Here is a 20,025-nt window from a genome sequence, read left to right on the forward strand (position 1 = left end):
CTGACAGGCTGCTACTGCTACCTGCTGGCTACCAACTGAGCTAAAAGGAAGCTTGAGAGTATTTTAATTGCAGCACGTAGCCAGGAACCTTTTTTACTGACACCTGCGTGTGACCTGTGATGCTGGGCTGTTGATGGGGGGAATCATTTTCCCCTCAAGGAGCCCTTCTGAGCACAGCATTTCCTTCCCTGGGCCGGGACACCTGCACGCCGCAGCCCTTTCCCTTGGGGCAGCCCGGCCAGGACAGAAACCCCTCTCTGAGCAGAGCACCCACCCTCAGCTCCCAGCAGCTCTGAACAGCCCCAGGGACTGGTTTGTGTCACCGATGGCACCTAGAGCTGCCTCCGCTAGACGATACAGAACGAACGTAGGAGAGGGTCCAGCCATCATTTTGACAGCCTCCCTCCCTATTAACGAAAGCAGCAGGAACCAGCAGCGACAGCCGTCATTTACGAGGTGGGAGGGGAAGAGGAGGTTTACAGGGAAGTTGTGCCGGGGATTTTCCCACACAGCCAAAAGGCGTGTTGCTGGGTATCGTGCCTGGGGGTCAGCAGGCTACCTGTGGTATCCCTAAAGACTGACGTGGTGATGGGTACAGCTCCTGGCTGCGGGTGCTGGGAGGCACTCCCACGGGCTATTAGGTGGCCCTGCTAACATCAGAGGTCACCAAGCCTACAACTCCCATAATTAACGGCAAGGAAAGAGAAATTGTCCCTTCGTTCCTGCTCAGTGCAGGCAGCGCTGGGTGCAACGCGCAGGACAAGGGACAGCGCTGTACCACTGGGGCCGGGCACAAGGACATCGACCCTCAGTGCTGCATTCTCACCTCTGCTGACGGCAGGAGGTTAACAAGCTCCAAACGTGTTCACAAATACACTACAAAGGTGCAGGTACAAACCCGTGTGCGAGGTCAATGAGCTGAGGTTACACTCGCTGAAGTCAGGGTGGTAGCAGACTCACCTGAACTGACGCTATATCGGCTTCAGGTGAAGGATGGTGAGGAGCTTTTTATATGTACTTGAGCCCACACAACTTAATAGGTGAAGGAAGCCCAAACCATCACAGCTGAATGCCATTTCACCCTCTTCAACTGTAACCAAAAGGAGGGGAGTGCCTCCTTGGGGAAGCAAGACCTCATTGCCAGCTGATCTGCGCTAGACAGTGATTTCTAATTCACCAGCAATTCCACTGGGCCAAGCGGGAAATGGGACAGTTAAATGTACCCTATAGAAAGTCTTCAAAATAAAAAATAATTATCACTCAGGTACCTGTACAGTTCTGCCACAGGTCTTGGCACATACTGCACACACAAAACATGTTTATACTGCCAGTCACCTCTTCTATATGTAATTATTTAAAGGATACAGTTTGGGCAGCATACTTAATTACACTTTTTTTTTTTTTTTTTAATGTCAGAAACAAATTTCATGTTCTTGATTACCTCTTCGTATTTGTTATAGTCTCTCCAGAGCTGTTCTATGTTTATCATTGGATTCACGCAACCACGCTGGTAAACCCTACGGACAGCTGTTATCCTCTGGTTTTCTGCATAAGATCCTACAGCTTCTCTGAATGGTGGGGAGAGAGATTAACGTCAGCTATTATAGATCATAACTGGTACGAACAGCAACATTACATTAACTGAGCTTAAAAAAAATTCTTTTAAGGTACTTACACGCCCTTCAAAAAATTGATGTAATCCACCCAGATCTATGTGAGAAAAAATATTAAATAAAATGAAATCAATGTTGAGTTTTACTTGTTATCACATTGGAAATAAAAAGTGTTTTTGAGAAAAAAAACATACCTGGTATGACATGATTTCCATGCCAATCTTATCCAGAGCAAAATCATATGCCTGAGCCATTTTTTCTCTGAGAAAAAAAACAAACCACAAAGAACATAGAGCAAGTCTTTAGTATTTAAAAAATTCTTTATTTAAGAGTATTCTTTTGTGCAGCAAATTCTAACTGAACACTGAGGTATGAAAAACATTATTCAACAACAGGGAGTAAAAATTGGCATTCAGATAGCTTTAAATTCTGCATTTAGGGGTTTTGTTTTAGAATATTGTTTAAATCTATTGGTGGCAATCTAACATACACTAACAGTTCCTGAGGCCCTCCCCTGCCTCCTCAAGTGGAAATCCATGTGCACTGGCAGCTGAGAGGACAGAAAATTGCTCTCTAAGCCTTCTTAGCAGACAGATGTACCCACAGTTTCTCTTCTCCTCAGAATTCCCCAAACTTTGTTGTAACTCTCTCGGAACACCAGAGGCTGGGGCAGTTAGGAATAGTTCCCCTGTGCGGAAACTGCCTAAAATCTTTCATATGATTTCTTATCCCCACAAATTGAAAGGATTTTTCCCACAAATTTAAGATGTTCACAGAATATTGCGTTGGTCAAGTTTCAACGAAAACAGCTTCTTCCCTCTCCCACTTTTCTCCCGGTTTCCTTTACTCAAACATCTTTCAGTACCTTACTACCTCCTTGACCATATTAACAGGAAAAATAGAGGAAAGTTAAATTACATAAGAGATGGGGGGTTCTGATACTTTTTTTTAGTTGTTTCAAAACAGTCTTGTAAAAATAAAAAACCCTGCTTTTTTATCTTAATGCATTAGTTATCTTGCATTTATGATACAAATAAATTATGACAGGCTGGGAGAGGAACAGTTTGTAGCTGCTGAAAGGTACGGATGTTTTTTGAACCCTCAAGCAGGAAGGAAAAGTGCTAAAGTCAGTCGACAGGATTAGAAAAAAAATTGTAGTAAATGAAAAGGGATGAAGATTAATACACCCCAAAACTTGCATTGCCTGATTTTTGATGCCTTTCTGTGCCTTCTGAAACTTTCTCTAATTACTGAAGTATTTACTAGAGCCAGTCACATATAGTACCTCAGCTGGAATCAATGCTGAATTTTGCAGAGACTCTAAACAGGACACTACAGGGGAGAACAGCAAAAGGTGGTGACTGAAGCAGCGTGTTTCAGACTGGCTCACGCACCAACCTCATCTGGAGGGAACTGGCACGGATACGCCAGCTATTCCCCCACACTTGTCCCACCTCGTTACATGGATCCAGACTAAGGAAGCAATTTTACCCAGAAATTAAGGAAACTTTAAAGAAAATGTTTTCTAAATGCATATTATATATTATCCCCATGACCCTCCAGCAGAAGATCCCCAACAGGTTTGCCCTCCAGGTTCCTCCCCCACCCCTAGTAAAAAGTGAAGAAGAGATTCACCGTAAAACTAGAATAATCCAGAGCAACTCTGTTAACTTACTTGTAACTAGGTAGCTTCCCCTTGGTTTCTCGTACATAGGAAAGGTAACATTTCCATAAATCAATGTGTAAAACCTTCATAAGGCATCGCTGAAATAACTGTTTAATACATCAAGAAGATGTGATCAGGATTCCGGATACAGACATTAGGTTTCTACTTTTAAAGCTATACAGTATAAATTTAAATAACCTTTGTAATTATAATTGAGATTTGTAAAAAAAAATAAGTTTAAATACTCTTCCTTCTGACTAAAGCATCTCTGTGCTACGCAGGGGAACTGGACAGAATTAAGCAGAGAAATTCCTCTGCGCGCTCCACTGATAACAGCTTGGTAGCAACAGCAAATCGACTTTAGTGATACTTCTTATCTGTGCTTTTGAATAGTGCATTCAACGATAGCTACAGTTCTTCTCAATCTGCTTTAGCCTAATCACAAGATACTTTTTCTTGCTATAGAGATACATTACATATATTGATAGGACTCACCTTTTCCACTTTGTCATAATTTTTTGCTTTAATCTACAGAGAAGCAGAAAAAAACAAATCACTTAAGAAACTATTTTAGAATAGTAGGAATATATTCTGCATACAGTACTATAGCATTCCATTTTGTACTTTGGCTGCCTAAGCTTATTACAGTGTAACACCACATAATGTTGCAAAAATTAATCAAACATGTAAAAAAATCAGGCACTTAGTTTTTCCAAAATCAGCATTTTTAATTTTTTTTTTTTCACTTACACGAGGGTTAGAATTTAGGTATCAGTAGATACAGTTGCTTTCCTGTATTCTGGTTTGGACACCCAGACTTAGCCTCATTTTAAGGTACCATGTTGCCTTAAGTGCATATACTGACTTGGGTACCAAAGCCTCTAGGTCAGGACTTAGTAAATTAAGGGTAAAATACCATATTTACAAAACTAACATACTAACAAATGTATTATATTTGAATATGTGTTTCTCCAAGTACACTTCACTATAATACGCTGATGCTGAAAAGGGAACAATAAACCATGGAGAACCAGATTTTGGACAGGTGCCCCCAGCCCTGGTGCTCCCTTCCAGAAGGGACCGAGCCACGCTCGCATCTCGGCACTCGTTTCATTCAGACAGCACGCACACCGCAAGGGCAGAGGGTGAAACCTGGTCTCAAAGTATCAGGTTGCCTTTCAGACAGGACACAGAAAAGCACGAGACAGATGGAGAAGGCAGACTGGCACCCTTCCTTTATTTATTAGCTCCAGTTACGTTCACATGCTAGGCAACCTGTACAGACACACCCTGAAGAAACAAGGAAAACCTACAATGCCTCTAGAAGATGCTTATCTGAGTTGAAAGAAAAAGCCTTTAACAAAATAAGGATTTGTTATGCTGTATTGCATTTTTTTAAAGCAGCAAAACTCCCTTTTAAAGCTCATTGCTCTTGATTTATTTAGGGCATTCACAGCGTTTTTCTTGGTGTGAAACACAGAAGCCGCCCTGAAAGCCTTTCCTTTTCCCCACGGAGCACGGCGGTAGGCAGTAAACAGCACCCTTTCACATCAGGTATTAATTAGATCAGTTTTATACCATTCTCATTCTAAAGCACAAGAGAATTTTTAATGGAAGAGTTAGGAAACACCGTCTCGTCTGCAGGAGGTCTAAAAGGAATGGGATGTCCTGTACCGCACTGCGCACAGCCTCTCCGGGCTGCTCGTTCCCCAGTGTCTCCTGCAACATCCCGGCTTCCAAACCCATAAACACAGGGGTCCCATAGAGTATCCCCATTCCTCTCACTCATGAACAAGATCAATTAAAAAATGAGATAATTCAAACAAGTTTTGCAGGAAAACTTTAGTGGCACACATGGCAGACCAGACCCTTGTGTCTGTACCGCTTTCAAACCGGAGCAGTATCCTGCCCTGGTGGAAATTATTTCACAAAATCGAGGATTGCAGGGATTACACATTGCACACACAACTTTCACACCATCTTTCTGCAAACTATTCAGGTAAAAGATAGGTGACCAGAGAAATAATTTATGATAGAAAAGCATTGCTCTGAAATAACACTTAACTGAAACAAATCAGGAGGAGGCACGTCCGTGCTGCGGAGAACACCCCTGCCCCTGCGGTGACACTGCCCCAACCCGCCCTCGGTGCAGGTACCTGCCCTACTGCCACTTTCTCACAGCTCTTTGTGCATGGAGCACAATCTTTCAACCTTTAAAAAGCACTTATCATAATAATTGTGGGGTTGCTTAGACAGAAGTCTTTGTGGACACAAATTAAGGAGTCTGATCCCGCCCTATTTCTAGTTGAAGGAAAGTAACTCGTTATATTTTAAATTTCTCCTCCATTATAAAGTCCAAAAAAGACATCTCCCATTTTTACTTCATCCTTTTTTGACAGCAACTTTTCAGGTTCCTCAGCACCTCTTAGAATATGACAAAAAGGATTCAACTGTCACTAAAGAGCAAGAGCTCACAGTCTGTGCCTCGCACCCTGCAAACTCCTTTCATCCTTGGTCACGGAGTGGAAAGGAACAAATGAATCCTGGTTTGTATGTCTAGCACAGAGCACTGCACTTTTTTTTTTTCCTTTGTACTTAAGTAAAATCTCAAGCAAGATGAGCAGAAACTTTTTTTTAAAAAAAAAAAAAAAAAGAGTGAATCCCCAGGAGATAGTATAAATCCTTTTTTGGTGAAAATTAAATAAAATTAAACCACGGCTTTGCCACTGACAAAAGGCATCACCTTGTCAGGAACAAGACCAAAAATAATTTTTAAAAGCTCAGAATTAAAAGCTGTAAGCAGGCAGGGCAAAAATTACTGTGCCCTCCAGGTTTAGCCACATAAGGAGTGTCACTAAGCAACATCAAAAGACAGAGTACAAGGAATACTTATTGATTACATGTACTTCCAATAACCAAGGAACTTGAAAAGTAAAATATTTTGCTAAGAAAATAACCTATATTCATCTATATTCTTTATGTGCATGTGTTATGACTCAAAGAACAAAATATTTTCTACATGAATTATCAGAAAAGCTGCTGTCCACATCTGGGCTTCAAGCCAGTGTCATGTATCTGTTACATCCACACACGCAGCTTGATGTTGGTGTCTGAAAATTCAGAAATTGTGGTAGCAATGAAGTTAGGAGGCTGGGGATTGGCAAGATTTTTTTTTTTTTTTTTTAAAAAAGGAAAAGAAAAAGCAATATTGGGCAACGCTTGCTGAGTCTTTCCCAGAGAGTTTTTACCAAGCCCCCAGAGCCAGAGGAAGAGCAGCTCTTTCTCCTGCAGGAATTTGTTTGCATTTCTTGGCTCACCGCTCCCAAGCAAACATGCCTGCAGCCCTGGCGCAGGGACACCAAAGGGACGGGGGAAGCCCATCACAACAGAGGGCAGATCGCCGGCAGCCCTGGCGCAGGGACACCAAAGGGATGGGGGAAGCCCATCACAACAGAGGGCAGATGCTGCCTCCAGGACCCACCGGCACACGGTGCTGTTAGGTTTCTTGTTTTTCCTATTACAGACACAGGAACAGGCAACGATTAGACATCGACATGGGTTAAAGGACTGACATCAATACTGTAGTTTTGTCCTTAAAGACAAATATAACAAAGTGAACTACAGATCTTTACAGCAGATTATCCTTCAGTTTCTAACACTGCCTGTATTCCCATTCTGATTGCTTTAATTCCAGAGGCAGGCGTTACCCCCACGGAGGCTAACACACAGGAGTGTCTCCACCGTGAATCCACCACCTACAGCATGAGCTCAGGCACACTGTCACTCTAAGGTAAAATCGGTAGCTGTGAATATCTCCCCTCTGTCCCTGAAGACTACACGAGGGTCACCTAGTCTGACCATCTATATTTAAGACACCCCTGTAATAAAACACATCTGACCTTGTCTTCCTCTGCCTGTGACAATGACAAATTCCACCTGGTTTGCTGAAAGAGTAACTTCAAATTTGATGCTCCAATAGGAAATTTAAGTCACTACTGTATGGGCTTTGTACAAGATGAATTCCTAAAAACAGGGTCAAATTTCTTCCCAGAATGTACAACATGCTTCCCAAAGATTCAAGGGCAAAATGTAACCCATAAATTACATTGCACTTCATCCTTTTAAATACTTAAGATGTATGTGTCATTTATGATTATGCAAAGCAAGTGATTTTATTAATCTAGAGACTTAAGACTACTTGTAGCTGTCTGGCAACATACAACACAAGCCTAAAAAGTCTCCTAGTTTTATCTTAACCTTTTCAGTGTGTCGTGGTTTCTATCAAGCCCTCAAAGCAGCCAGGTTAGTACGTGGTACTTAAGGATCAGCATAACCTTTTCTGCCATCTACTTCCACATCCCAGGTCCCTCTTCTTTTTCAGTGGTTATTTTCCAAGGGAAAAAAAAAATCATTTTCTCAAGCATAAAATCTAACATTTCCTTAACCACTGCCTACAGCTCTCTCCCTGGTGAGGTAGACCCTCCTGCTGTCTCCCTATCCTCCATCCCTGCACCACTCTCCAGCATTTTTTGGAACTTTTTTTGGAAGTGGGACCTGCAGAGAAACGCTGTGCACCGCTGGCAGACTGCTCCAGCTGATGGGGGGGGACAGGCTGACAGAGGAGAAAACACCACAGCAGCGCTGGGGTTAACTTTCCAAGGATTTAGTTCATTGTGGCTGGTATTTTTAGAAGTACTATTTCCTAAAATCTGGCTTCATTATAAATACTGCCATGTATGCAACATCTTTAATGTTCACTTAAAAATGCATACACAACATATATTTTGGAGTACAAGATTACAACCAGAGCACACATGTATGCATTTGGAAGTATTGCTTTTGTTTATTAACTGAAGGGTGCTCACCATTAAAAATCTATATTAATTCACAGAGATGACTAGGTATTAAAAAGTTAACATTTTAAAAATAAAATCACACTAACACTAAATTTATCATCACTAAATCCATTTGTGTTGACCATTTGCCTTTTTATTTTTTTTATATATCTTGATCGTTAAGGTGAATATTCAATTACCCACTGTCGAACCCAGTGGGGTATAATTTGGGTCTCTATTAGTAAAGAGCTGCAGCTGAAATTCACATATCTCTACCCATTGCCAAAATATCGGCTAGGGCTGGCTCAAGAGATCCTTGCACTTTATCTGCAGAATAAATGCTGCTTGGACATAGCAGTTCAAACTTTTCAGACTGCCTCAAAGAAATGTAATCCTTGAAAAGATTAAGAGAGCGCAACACGCTAATTCATTCTGCTATCTTTAACACATTCAGCCTTTTGTTATTTGCTGTTGCTTCCAGTCAGTGACTAATTGCGGGAGCACTTAACAGGAGAAACTCGTTTTCCTACAGGAAACAACAGCAATTGCCTTTGCAAACAGCAAGCAAGTTCTGCTCAAGTACAAAAACGCAGGTGAAATGCAGGACTAACGTTGCACTTGCATGTGGTCATTAACCCAAGAAGGCTGGATTATAACTGTCTAGATAATTTGATGTAAAACTCACGTATGCTGAACAAAGCACATATTCCATTTGTGCAAGATATTCCAAAGCTAAACCAAATAAATCCCTTATTTAAAAACATTAGCATATAATTGCAGATGTAATTTCTGTAATAAAGAATTTTACTATGATTTGTGACAGATAAGGATCAAATGATTCAGTATTTCTCCAGTCTTCATTCAGAGTTTTAATATTCCTTGTGAAAATACAACTTTTATCTTGCTATTAGTAAAGACTGCAAGGAAGAGACATAGTACACTGAGTATAGGAAAACTCATTTTCTCAGAATGTAGTAAGATGACATTCTAAGTATTTTCATTTGGTATGGTGTAATTTTTCACATTCACATGGTTATGTGTCTCAGTTTCAAAGTCTGCCATAAAATGGGTTTTGAAAAGTTCCTTAAAATTATTTTAAATGAAATGCCTCCAACTACTATTACATGTACAGCTGGGACCAGCTCAGAAGCCTTTTCAGAAAAGAGTGTGAACAAAGAAATATTAACTGCATGTAGTAATTTACGAATGTTTAGCATCCTTCTATTTTCCACTTCTTTCTAGCCAGATTTAGCTTCATACCTAGATTCTCAATTTGTCTGGAAATCTCATTTTAATAAAAAGCCAATTTTCAATATGTCCCATGGCTTGTAATTTCCTCTTCAATTTCACACTCACTTTAAGCCACAGCAGAAAACATCACCCCACATTCACACTCCTGGAAACTACCTTGCTTCCTTCCTGACTTTCGCAGTTTGGTTCTTCCTACATATTTTAGTTCACTTCTGCTTCTCACTCCTGTTCCTCAACATCTTTTCTATTTTACAGAAACAGCGGGAAGTTTTAAAAAGTGTTTTCAGATGGCTAACATTAACAGATCTACTTATGTCCTTGGTAGTTACTAGGAAGCAGATAAGTACTTTTTCACCTACAATTAACTTGATATTGGTTTAACTCTCAGAGGAATAAACTTAGAGGACTCAAAAGCACATACAGCATCCATGGATTGTGAGATAATGTGCTAACATGACAAAATGCAATGAGATAAATTGAAGACTTGCTGTCTATTGGCCAGATCACTGAAGTTAAAAAGTTAAATTAAGATGGAAGCATAAAAGCAAGGTATCTGGTCCATGTCATTGGGCTACAGATCCCCAATTTATAAACTCGGATAAATTACATCAGCTGTCTCCCTCAACCGAGTATCATAAGCAAACAGTCCCTCAGCAGGGGCAAAGGAATTGGCCATATGCACTCATCTAATGCTTTTTTCAGCTAATGTAGTAAGATAATAGGCACCAGTATCTTACACCAGGCTGCCAAACTGATACATTGCAGTGTGCCATCACCACTAGCAAGGCACTAACCCCATAATCCAAGCTAAAAACTCCTTGCATTACTAAGACCTTATCAGCAAGGCAGGGATCAGACCGCTGCAACAGCTCACATATCGTAAAGGGTACATGAGGCATCACCACCTAGAAAAAATAAAAGCCAATTGTATCATTACACAGATCTCATGCCTTAAAATGCTCAAACTTAAGACCCTTAATTTAAAATCGCCCAGTTGCTTTTCACTTCTATCAGACATCAGTGTTCATTACAGTAACATACAGTTCATTTAAAAAATCACTCCTCCTTTGATTTTGGTATCCTCTAAATATCTCTGAGAAAGTAAGAGAAAACTTCTAAGGAAGTTATGATTTTCTATGTAATTTAATTATATAGCTGGGGAAAACAGGACATTTTAGGGCGCATTAAGTTCCCCATTAGGTTTATAGTTTGATGATTTCTCAATACACTCACTGCATGCCTACAGTTTTGATATATTATTTTCAAATATGCTTGCATAAAAGTGCAGAAAAGGATCGATAACCATAATTGTTTCACACAGTGAATCATGGTATTTCAGAAAATTTATTTTGTAGAATAAAGTTATCAAATAATTTTTGTATGAAAAATTTTAAGAATTCTCCATTCATTCACCAAGATCATATGCCAATAATACACCTGAATAAGGGAGAACTTCAGAGAGATCTTACTTTTTAAAGGGATCCTTGAATATCTATTTTTAAAAAAAGCAGCAACACATCTAAAAGGCAGCAAATGTCCCTTAAACAGTCTCCATACTGACTTAGCAAAAAGGGATAATAGTCCCAATGAAGTCATCTTGGGACCAGTAGGAACTGCTGCCCTTTTGAGTCGTCAGATTCAGATACCATGCATTAATTCCTCCCATTTCCTAGTGTGGAACTGGTCTAATAAAGGCTCTCTCCAGAATAAAGACAGCCAAACAACCAATTCTCCTCAGAAAAAGGAACACAAGTTCCTCAAAGAGTAAAAAATGGTACTAGAGGACACAATTGTATCATACAGCAAAATTTTCTTACTGGTACAATATTAGCCTGTCGTCAGAGGACAAATTTTTCTTAATGTTTCATCTCCACGGCTGGAACGCAAAGAGCAACGTTCCTACAATTTGTTGCAAAAATGGCCCAAAGAATGGTTCTCAAAACCATCAGATTGGTCCTAAGTCTCCACAGGAGCCTAGGGGTTCTGATGTTTGACCACAGAAGACAGTTGTCTCATCACAGAAAATCAAGAATCAAATCTAGAAGTTAATAGTGAAGAACAACGCTCAGGCACAAGTAATTCTCTGCAACTGCGTCGCAGCATCAGTTTGCAGCTGACAGGATGTATTACACAATAAACCCTACTAAAGCCAATCAAGCACACTTAAGCTGCAATGCTGCAAAAATAATCTCATAAGGAAGGGATGTGAGTCCGGCCTTTGCCGTGGATTTCCTAAGAAATCATGAAGAAACATTTATTATGCCAGTCTTCTACTAAACCGGGAAAATAATCTGCCTCAAATGTAAGATTAACCTAATGAGTGAGCTGTTTTTTTTCTACAGCACTGAGATATTCCAGTTAAAGTTCAGGGAATTAGTGTATTTTTCTAATACATGCTGCTGCCCTAATAAAGATCTTTCATATGTCTGTTAGAAATCAAGGAAGTTCTCTAGTTTCCCTTCTGAGAATGCATATCCTTAATCATAGTTACTGAAAAGTCTTATCTATAATGTTAAAAAAGGAAACATCATATTTTAAAAGCCAATTACAGAAGTAAATGTGCACATTTCTGTCTTTTGGCAATGAAGAGGAGATAGAATTCACTATAAAAGTAGCATTCAGTGGTAAGAATTAACAGCTTCCTTCAACATTTCAGTTTTACTGCAGGGTCTTCTCAATATCTAGTTACCAAATCTGGACTGATCACAAACAGCCTAACCTGAAACCACATGAACAAATGGAAATCTTTTTCTTGAAGACTTGATCCAGAAACATTAAAGTGGATAGACTCTGTGTAACTATTCTCGGACCTCTGTTTCCAGAATACTTGAACTTCAGTGTTATTACTATCCCAACTAACCAGACTGCTCAAAAAACAGGTTTCCAGAATATTTAAATGCTATACTGCTTTCCCCTCTTAAACACCGTATGAGTACAGTTTTTAAAGTGGCTTCCTCTTCCCCCCACCTTTTAAATGTCAGCTTGATGCCTTCAACGGTTAAAGCTAAGACTCCTGGGCTCCCATCTACAGGAATAGTCCCACTATTAATAAAACAGGCTAAAGACAAAAAAACACATGCAGCTACTTTTAAATCTATATGAGTTGATATTAGGGCTTAGATAACTTATTAAGCTACTTTACACTTGAATAATTAGCTACACTGAGATGCACTGAAGTTGGAAATAAAAATACAGATTACACATTCCCATGCTTTAGAAATGAAAGCTATGTAGGTGACATTTCTACTGAAAGAGGTTAGCTCTACACTGAGGTCTTTAATTTTATAGGTCAACTCAAACTATGTTACACCTTATGTGAGGTTGGTTTGTGCTTTTCTTCTTTTCATCTGTCCATGTTATGAGAATTGTAAGATTAAAACCCATTTAAGTCAGCTGTACTTTTTGTAAGACAAAAAACTAGTAAAGACGATTGCCTTTACAAGTTCATTATGTTCCTGTTTGAAATTCATCAGTGACGAACTAGCAGAGCGAAGAGTTGCTCTGACTTCAGATTTCAATATTAAAAAAATGTTATGTACTAACATTCATTTCACATGCAGGCAGGTAGGTGAATTTACAGTTTATTTCACGTCTTATGAGAACAATGAAATGTGAGAGGCCGTTATAAAAGTAGTCTAGAAACTCATAGCCCATGTAGCCTAGCGAGACACAGATGGAATACAAATAACATCCCAGTTTCCTCCCATCTCTCCCCATGTTAATATGATGAAAACAAATACCAAAAGTGAGGGTCAAATATTTAAGCTAAAGACTCCGATTCTGGAGTAATGAAAGTACACTGGCACAGGTAAACCCCTAGACTTGCCAAAGAAAGATTAGGCTTGACCCATAAACTGGAAGGAAAAACCTGCTTATTGATGAGAAATGGAATTGCTACTTTCATGTACCCCTGTACAGAACAAATAAATACAGGTTGTAGTCTGCCCCCCTTGCTAGAGAGCACTCCAAATAATTACAGTTTCTATTTAAGTAAAGCACCATTTGATACTAATCATCTCATTTCTTTGTTGCTTCTCCCACTGAAAAATGAGTTTGCTTCTACACCCTGACACCCACAATTGGTGTCCATGTAGAACTTGACACTTTCTAGGAAACTGCTGTCTGAGACAGCAAAGATCTAGTCAGTTTGATACTTCTTCCCCCTGCCCCTCAAATGGAACATTCTGTGGCTTTTCTGCTATAACTGATGATTCAAAAACCCATAGTAAAGTGTTCTAAAACTTTCTGGAAAAAAAAGCCTCTAGAACAGACAGCAGGTAATTATTTGATTTGGACCGTGAGGTCTTTAACAGCTAAGACAGATGCAGTTATGTAGACACAGACTGGACAGAAAAATAGAGAATGCTTTCAGATAGCATTTGCATTAAAGAATGTTGTAAAATGTCTGCCAGGTTCAAGCACTGCATTGAAAAATAGTATGTAGGCTCTCAGATGATTTCTTGCATCTAACTTGCAGAGAGGCACATAAGCAATCTCAAAAATACAAAGATTAGATCTTTTGTTAACTGTCTGCTTTAAGCTAGTATGCCAAGAGCTGTACTTGGTCTGATGTAAAGACACCAAGCACACAACAATACCAAACCACCATCACCTCTCAAAGTGACATGTACCAACACAGGAGCTTAACTGATAATCTCTTATCATTGGCAGAAAATATTTGGTTAAGTATAAAACAGAACTGCTACTAAAACATAATGTAAACTACCTAAATTGAGAAGATGCAGCTCCCAGCAAAGCAGACAAGGTTCTTGGGAAAAGGTGTGAATTTCCCCACGTTCAAACTTTAGCCTGAAAGATGACGGTGCTTGACTCGGTTTTGGTGTAAGTCATCATGCTGATGCAGCATGCTTAAAAAAATCCAGTCTGAAGATTTAGGACCATGGTAAAGCCTCACTACAAAACCTCCGTGATTCACTGAATCAGCCAGTGCTTGAGCAGAGAACTGATCTCGAATATAGAACGCAGCAGAAAACTGCTCACACAGGAGTGAAGGACGGTAGTCTGGACAGTTTTTAGCAACTCTGCCAGCCCAGGAGAAAGGCAAAAACCAGATAATAGAACCGAATTCAAGCAGTTCGTGCAACTTAATAGTTGGTCGAGATTTTCATGTGGAGGCACAAAAGTACACTCCAAGAGCAATGACAAAGGCTTGACTATGGAGCTTTTGCATAAGTGACAGATTGCTGTAAGTCTGTCATGCAGGCTAACAATAACAGCTCCTCAGGGCAGCGTCTTCATTTGATTCACAGAAAAGATCTACAAGAATTATCAAACAATTATTTAGAGACCCCTGTATTTTTCTCATTGGTAAATTAAAAAACCCACACATTGACCTTTTTAAATTTCTGCAAACAGGAAAGAAAAAAAAAAAATCACTAAACTTTTCTGGGGCTAAAACTAAATTTTAGGAACATTAGTAAAATGTAACACCTAACTTTGTGCCCAAATAGGTGAGATTTCTTACATAATAGTAATTTTTTTAACAGCTAACACTAGTAGCAAGAACAGTAGAAACTTTGTGGCATTACAAAGAGAAACTTACCTCCATCTGCTTAGTGCCAGAAAAATATTTCTGATGAACTAAAGTCTGTCAAGCTAATTTTAAAATTCCATAGTTCTTCCCTTTTAATGCTCATCTTTAACACACACAAAAAAGCATGTGGGATATAATTTTTAAATATAAATCTTAAATCGCATTTACAAAAAAAAAAAAAAAGCCCAAATTAAGTTTACTCACATTGTCTGTGGAGAAAGTTTTACCCTTTAACAATAAATTGTACAGTTAACTTCCTGCTCAGGTTTACCTGCACTGAGATTTTATCAAGGGCAAATATCATGGAATATTCTGAGGTTTTACACAACTACTTACACCGCCCATCCTACTCAAGTACTACTGTGTGGAATTTCAGTTGACATAAATTCATTGATAACATTTCCCTGAGGAACTCTACCTAGCAGGCAACAATAATGGGCAAGTAACAGATACTTACCAGGGCAGCAATTCCTTTTTTTAGGAGGTGGGGTAGGGCTGGGGACACTGCTCTGTATTAAACGTTTTAGCTTACATCCACAGCATCTTTTGAGGTAACTTGCATCCAAAGTCATGTGTTGGGGACTATTTTAGAGTGCATTTCTAGAAATAAAACCTTAAGTAGCTAGTAGGGGTGTCAGGGGCACCTATTTGTCCTTTTTTAAGATTCATCCCAGTCTCTTTAACACCAGTCCATTTGAAACTTTACATCTTTCATTATATGTGAACTGTAACTTCTCACCGTTACTTTTTATATAATGATCAGATACCATCACCGTGGAGCAAGCACTTCTAGCACAATTTGACAATGAGACAGAAGTTACAATTCCCAAAGCCAGTCGGTCAGTACCAGAATGCTGACATTCCCCTAGTGAAATTAAAACCACCAGACTAAGGTTCTTGGCGCAAGCCTTGCCATTCTAATTTAGTATGAAGGAAATGTTTCTTCATGTACAAACTTGTCGCCACTGTCGGGTTATGCAGGTAGACTTCCAAAGCATACTGCTTGTACTAAAACTATCAACTATTGCAACGTCTACGGAAAATCCGGGGAAAGGAATCAACTGACACAGCCAAGGCAGGAAAGCTGGAAGCTAAACTTCCACCAGTAAAATGTGTCACAAAAGCAACTTTCCATGAACATTCAGTCACTCATCTTCAGCTTACATTAACTGCATATTAGTAAAAGTACCTAACACCTTTAAACAGATGAAAGCCTATATGTATTAAATTACCATCATTCTATTCTCCACAATAGTAACATCAATGAGAGGGCTTCTTACACCTCAAGCTCCTGCATGATCGGATGTAATTACACTTATCTACAAAGCATCTGTGATACAGTACAAAAAAGTAAACTGTAGAGATTAACTAAACCAAATTCCAGGGAACGTTTAAATGAAATTCAATTCAGATCTGTTCCTACAACATACTGCATATTATAGGCTGCTAAAAGTGTTTATGTGCTTTACAAATGCAGTAACATTACAATCGCACCAGCAGCCATGCTGTCACATAAGCATAATTAAGAGATGTTAAGAGCACCAGATTTCTTCTGCAATAATTAGGATGTAAAAAGGTTTGTCATAGGATTAGTTTTAGATTTTTTTTTTTAAACAAAATTGGGAAAATTACAGAAATGCATTTAAAAAGTTACAAATATTATTTCATTACTACTGAATCTCTGTCCCCCCTGCTTTCTGTCCCATCAAAAACGGTAAGCAGGATCATGCTTCTTAAATTCAAATAATGTGTCTGAACCATCTAAAGACAGCTTCTTGATAAGGACTCCTGACCTCTCTGTCATCTGAAGGATTAATTGCAAGGCCACGTTGAAAGATACGGCCCACAGGAATACCTGATAAGAGTCCACAATTCTTACAGCAAATACGCTTCTAATTCTGCCCATGAAAACATACAAAAACGATCTTTTGATGTCCAGGGAGGAACGGAGAAGGCAGGCCAATGCTGAGTTCAAGACAACAAAAGTCATCAGGAAATCTAGCTCTATTTTTCCCATCATTTACACACTGCATCAAGTCATGTTTTTGCACTCAGACTGAAGCTGTATAAAATATTTAAAAATTCCATTGTTATGCTAAATATATTGTGCTTCAAGATTATGCACAAATTATTTTTGTAAGTTATGAGTACCTATAAATTTAAGTAATCTAAGTAAATTATCTGTAGACAATTGGCACTGATATGCTCATACACACAGATTTTAAAAGAAGTATGCTGTGTGACCTTATTACATAAACATGTATGGACACACCAATTAACATGTATACATAGACACAGTTTGAGAGATTCATGAGGAATACACAGGTGTGGAACCTATAGCATGTTTTCATTTAACCATAGAAACTAAAATAATCAAAATTTTGTCAGTGAATTTTAAATAGTGCAGTTGATTGTTTCTTTATCTTCCTTTCTAACTTTGGAAATACTAAGTAGTCTTTTTTCTTACTTCTGATCCATCACTTGCTTAAAGTAATATATACACGTGTGTATATATTGGTGAACAAACAAGCCTTTAATAGAAGCTGCAGGGATGTGGAATTTAACAGATGTCAAATAAAACTTTTGTTTTCTCTCCTTCATATAGCCTGAAAGCAGATTTGAGATGAATGGTATCAGCGTTAAAACAGGGTAAGTCACTTCATAGTTCAAATTCCAATTTGAAACTATTTTGAAAATACATTAAACAAGCTCCTAAATTAAGAGAGAACTTAACTGAAAGTTGTACCAGCACCCATACATACACTATAAAATGCCACCAACTATAGCCAACAGTGTTACACATTTTATTTCTCCAAGCAGGGGAAATAAACAGAAGACGCAGGAAGAGGTGTTGGGGGGAAGACCCTTGCAACTTTCTGTTCTTGGACAAAACATCTTCCTCTTTCCTAACAAAAACAAAACAAAGACCCAGCTGCAACTCAGTTATCTTTTTTCCTCTTTAGTCACACTATGAGTATTTTAAACATACGTAGTTTCATATATAAATGTAGTTCCACTGAGCACAATGAAGTTAAGCTCACATGCTAACTTCACCATGTCTCTTTTATCTGTAGGACAGCACACAGACGACTACGTACCTACCACCTAATTTTTGTAAATCTAATCCATTTTAATATCTGAGTACAGAGTTTATTGTTGTTTAAACAGTAAGAACAGTGTTCGAAAATCTACGCTTCCGGACAGATATCTGAAGGAAGCTGATGGCTTTGCTGCAGTCAGGAGAGAGAAAATACTAAACCAATCAAGTAGGCATAATTTCACAAGTTATCTTTCTAGTGCAAATGCATGACTTGCAAAGTATTTTTTCAAATGTATTTGATATTTATTCTCACATAAACCAATATGGAAGGATCAGACTGTTTATAGTAAAAGTTTGTTCTACTATGGTCATGGGTTAACAGTTCAAGGAGTGTACAGTCATTTCTCTTTCCAGTTTCACACACTGGTTATTTCTTAGTCTCTATTTCATGCACTAATGCACATCACAGGAAACCCAAGAGAGTAAGCAGCCCTCATTAGAGAGTCTAAGTCATATATAGTCATATTACAGGAATCAAATGAGGCAAGACAGTTGACCCTCCATCACACTATGCACTTTTCAAATTAGTTGATTCAGAGGAACAGTTTGAATTGATAATGATAAAGCCTACACAATTTAGATATATGCATGAGCTCCACAACTGTTTTGCTGAAACAGAGCAAGCAAGAACATACAATTAAATTACCAAGCTTCCTCAAGCATACCAACAATTCTAGTTCTCCTCCTTTTGGAGAAAGATGAAGATGTTAAAGCTCTAAAAGCCTTTAGTCCAGCAGTCAGTCTCCAAGACCCCTGGTGACAGGATCTCCTAACAAATCAGCAATGTGTACTTGCTGGAACTTGTGAAAACTAAGATTAGTACACAGAGCCTGTCCCATGGCTTAGCAAAATCTGCTTCTAAGGAAACAGACCCCGAGCCAGATGAGATGTTTACACTTCAGGTTAGAAGTGAGTTCTGTTAAACAGCCTTGTCTCCAGATACAATAGGACTCTCTCTACTGCAATATTACTGAAAACTATCCACAAACTAAACTTAAAAATAATGTCTTTCTACTTATAATGCCTATCCTTAATCTGAAACATTTCTGATGTTCACAGTCCCAGTGAACTCCGGAAATGCTCCCATGCTTCTATGCTGTGAATATTTGTCACTACCAAACCAGTTAAACCAACTCAGATCAGATTCTGATCACCATAAGATCTTCGTACGTGTAGTCAACTGCACGTATACAATGTGCCACAAAAAAACGTGAACACCGTCTGTGCAACGGTACAGTTAGGCACCAACACATATAATTTCTTCTCACTTTTGAATTGTTTTACGTAAGAAAAGAAAAATGTCAAAATTTACAGTATTAGGTATGCAACACTTCACTGCAGAAGTCCAAAATTGTTACTGGATGCAGAACACCTGTCACACTGAAGCCATCAGTGAGAAAAAGCATATGCTAATGGGGGGAAAAAACAACATACACTCTTAAATGAAGAGCATTTGTACTAACAGGACACAGGAGCGCCAGAATGAATGGCTTGCCTTCACAGAAGTTTCTAGCCAAGAGACGCCACTGTACTTCATCACCGCAGTGACTCAAAGCCTTTTCATAGTCTGAAAAGAGATTCTGCCAAAATAAAGCCAAGCATTATTTTATGTAGTAGCACTAATAGATAAGGTTTAACAGAAGCGTCCTCTCAGCCATGAGACTTCTCAAAATCTGAATAAAGAGCATCAGGTAACTCAACCAGCTGACAACTGGAAGCTGGAAGAGATGTAGACATGAATGAGAAATTATAATTATAGCTCCCTCACCCATGCAGATGAAGATAACCACTCTGTAGCTAATATGGGGTACACAAGGAAGTTCTATATTTTCACTTCTGGTTCTTTCAGGTTCAGACATGAGAAGGAAGCTCAAGTTTGTGCCTGACCTAGCACACATATTTCCCCCTCAAAACATCAGTAGAAGTGTCAGCAAATGACTTCAACTAAAGAAAGCACACAATAAGAAAAGTTTGCACTCTCCTCATTACATTTGAAAGGGAGACTT

At 38.9% G+C, this 20,025-nt stretch overlaps 1 protein-coding gene across 1 annotated transcript in view; it reads right to left on the reverse strand.

Annotated features, from left to right (window-relative positions):
• The window catches only part of CSTF3 (cleavage stimulation factor, 3' pre-RNA, subunit 3, 77kDa), a 17,705-nt gene extending 12,698 nt beyond the window's left edge, over positions 1–5,007 (reverse strand). Inside the window, exons 1-6 of the mRNA XM_010078925.1 lie at positions 4,954–5,007; positions 3,775–3,807; positions 3,289–3,386; positions 1,808–1,874; positions 1,676–1,710; positions 1,442–1,568 (exon numbers count right to left, since the gene is read on the reverse strand). Coding sequence (XP_010077227.1) covers positions 1,442–1,568; positions 1,676–1,710; positions 1,808–1,874; positions 3,289–3,386; positions 3,775–3,807; positions 4,954–5,007 — 414 coding nt within the window. The remainder of the gene's footprint in view (positions 1–1,441; positions 1,569–1,675; positions 1,711–1,807; positions 1,875–3,288; positions 3,387–3,774; positions 3,808–4,953) is intronic.
• Between the last annotated feature and the right edge of the window lie 15,018 nt (positions 5,008–20,025).

The sequence above is a fragment of the Pterocles gutturalis genome, unplaced genomic scaffold, assembly GCF_000699245.1.
Source record: "Pterocles gutturalis isolate BGI_N339 unplaced genomic scaffold, ASM69924v1 scaffold23073, whole genome shotgun sequence".
In the NCBI taxonomy this organism is placed as follows: domain Eukaryota; kingdom Metazoa; phylum Chordata; class Aves; order Pterocliformes; family Pteroclidae; genus Pterocles; species Pterocles gutturalis.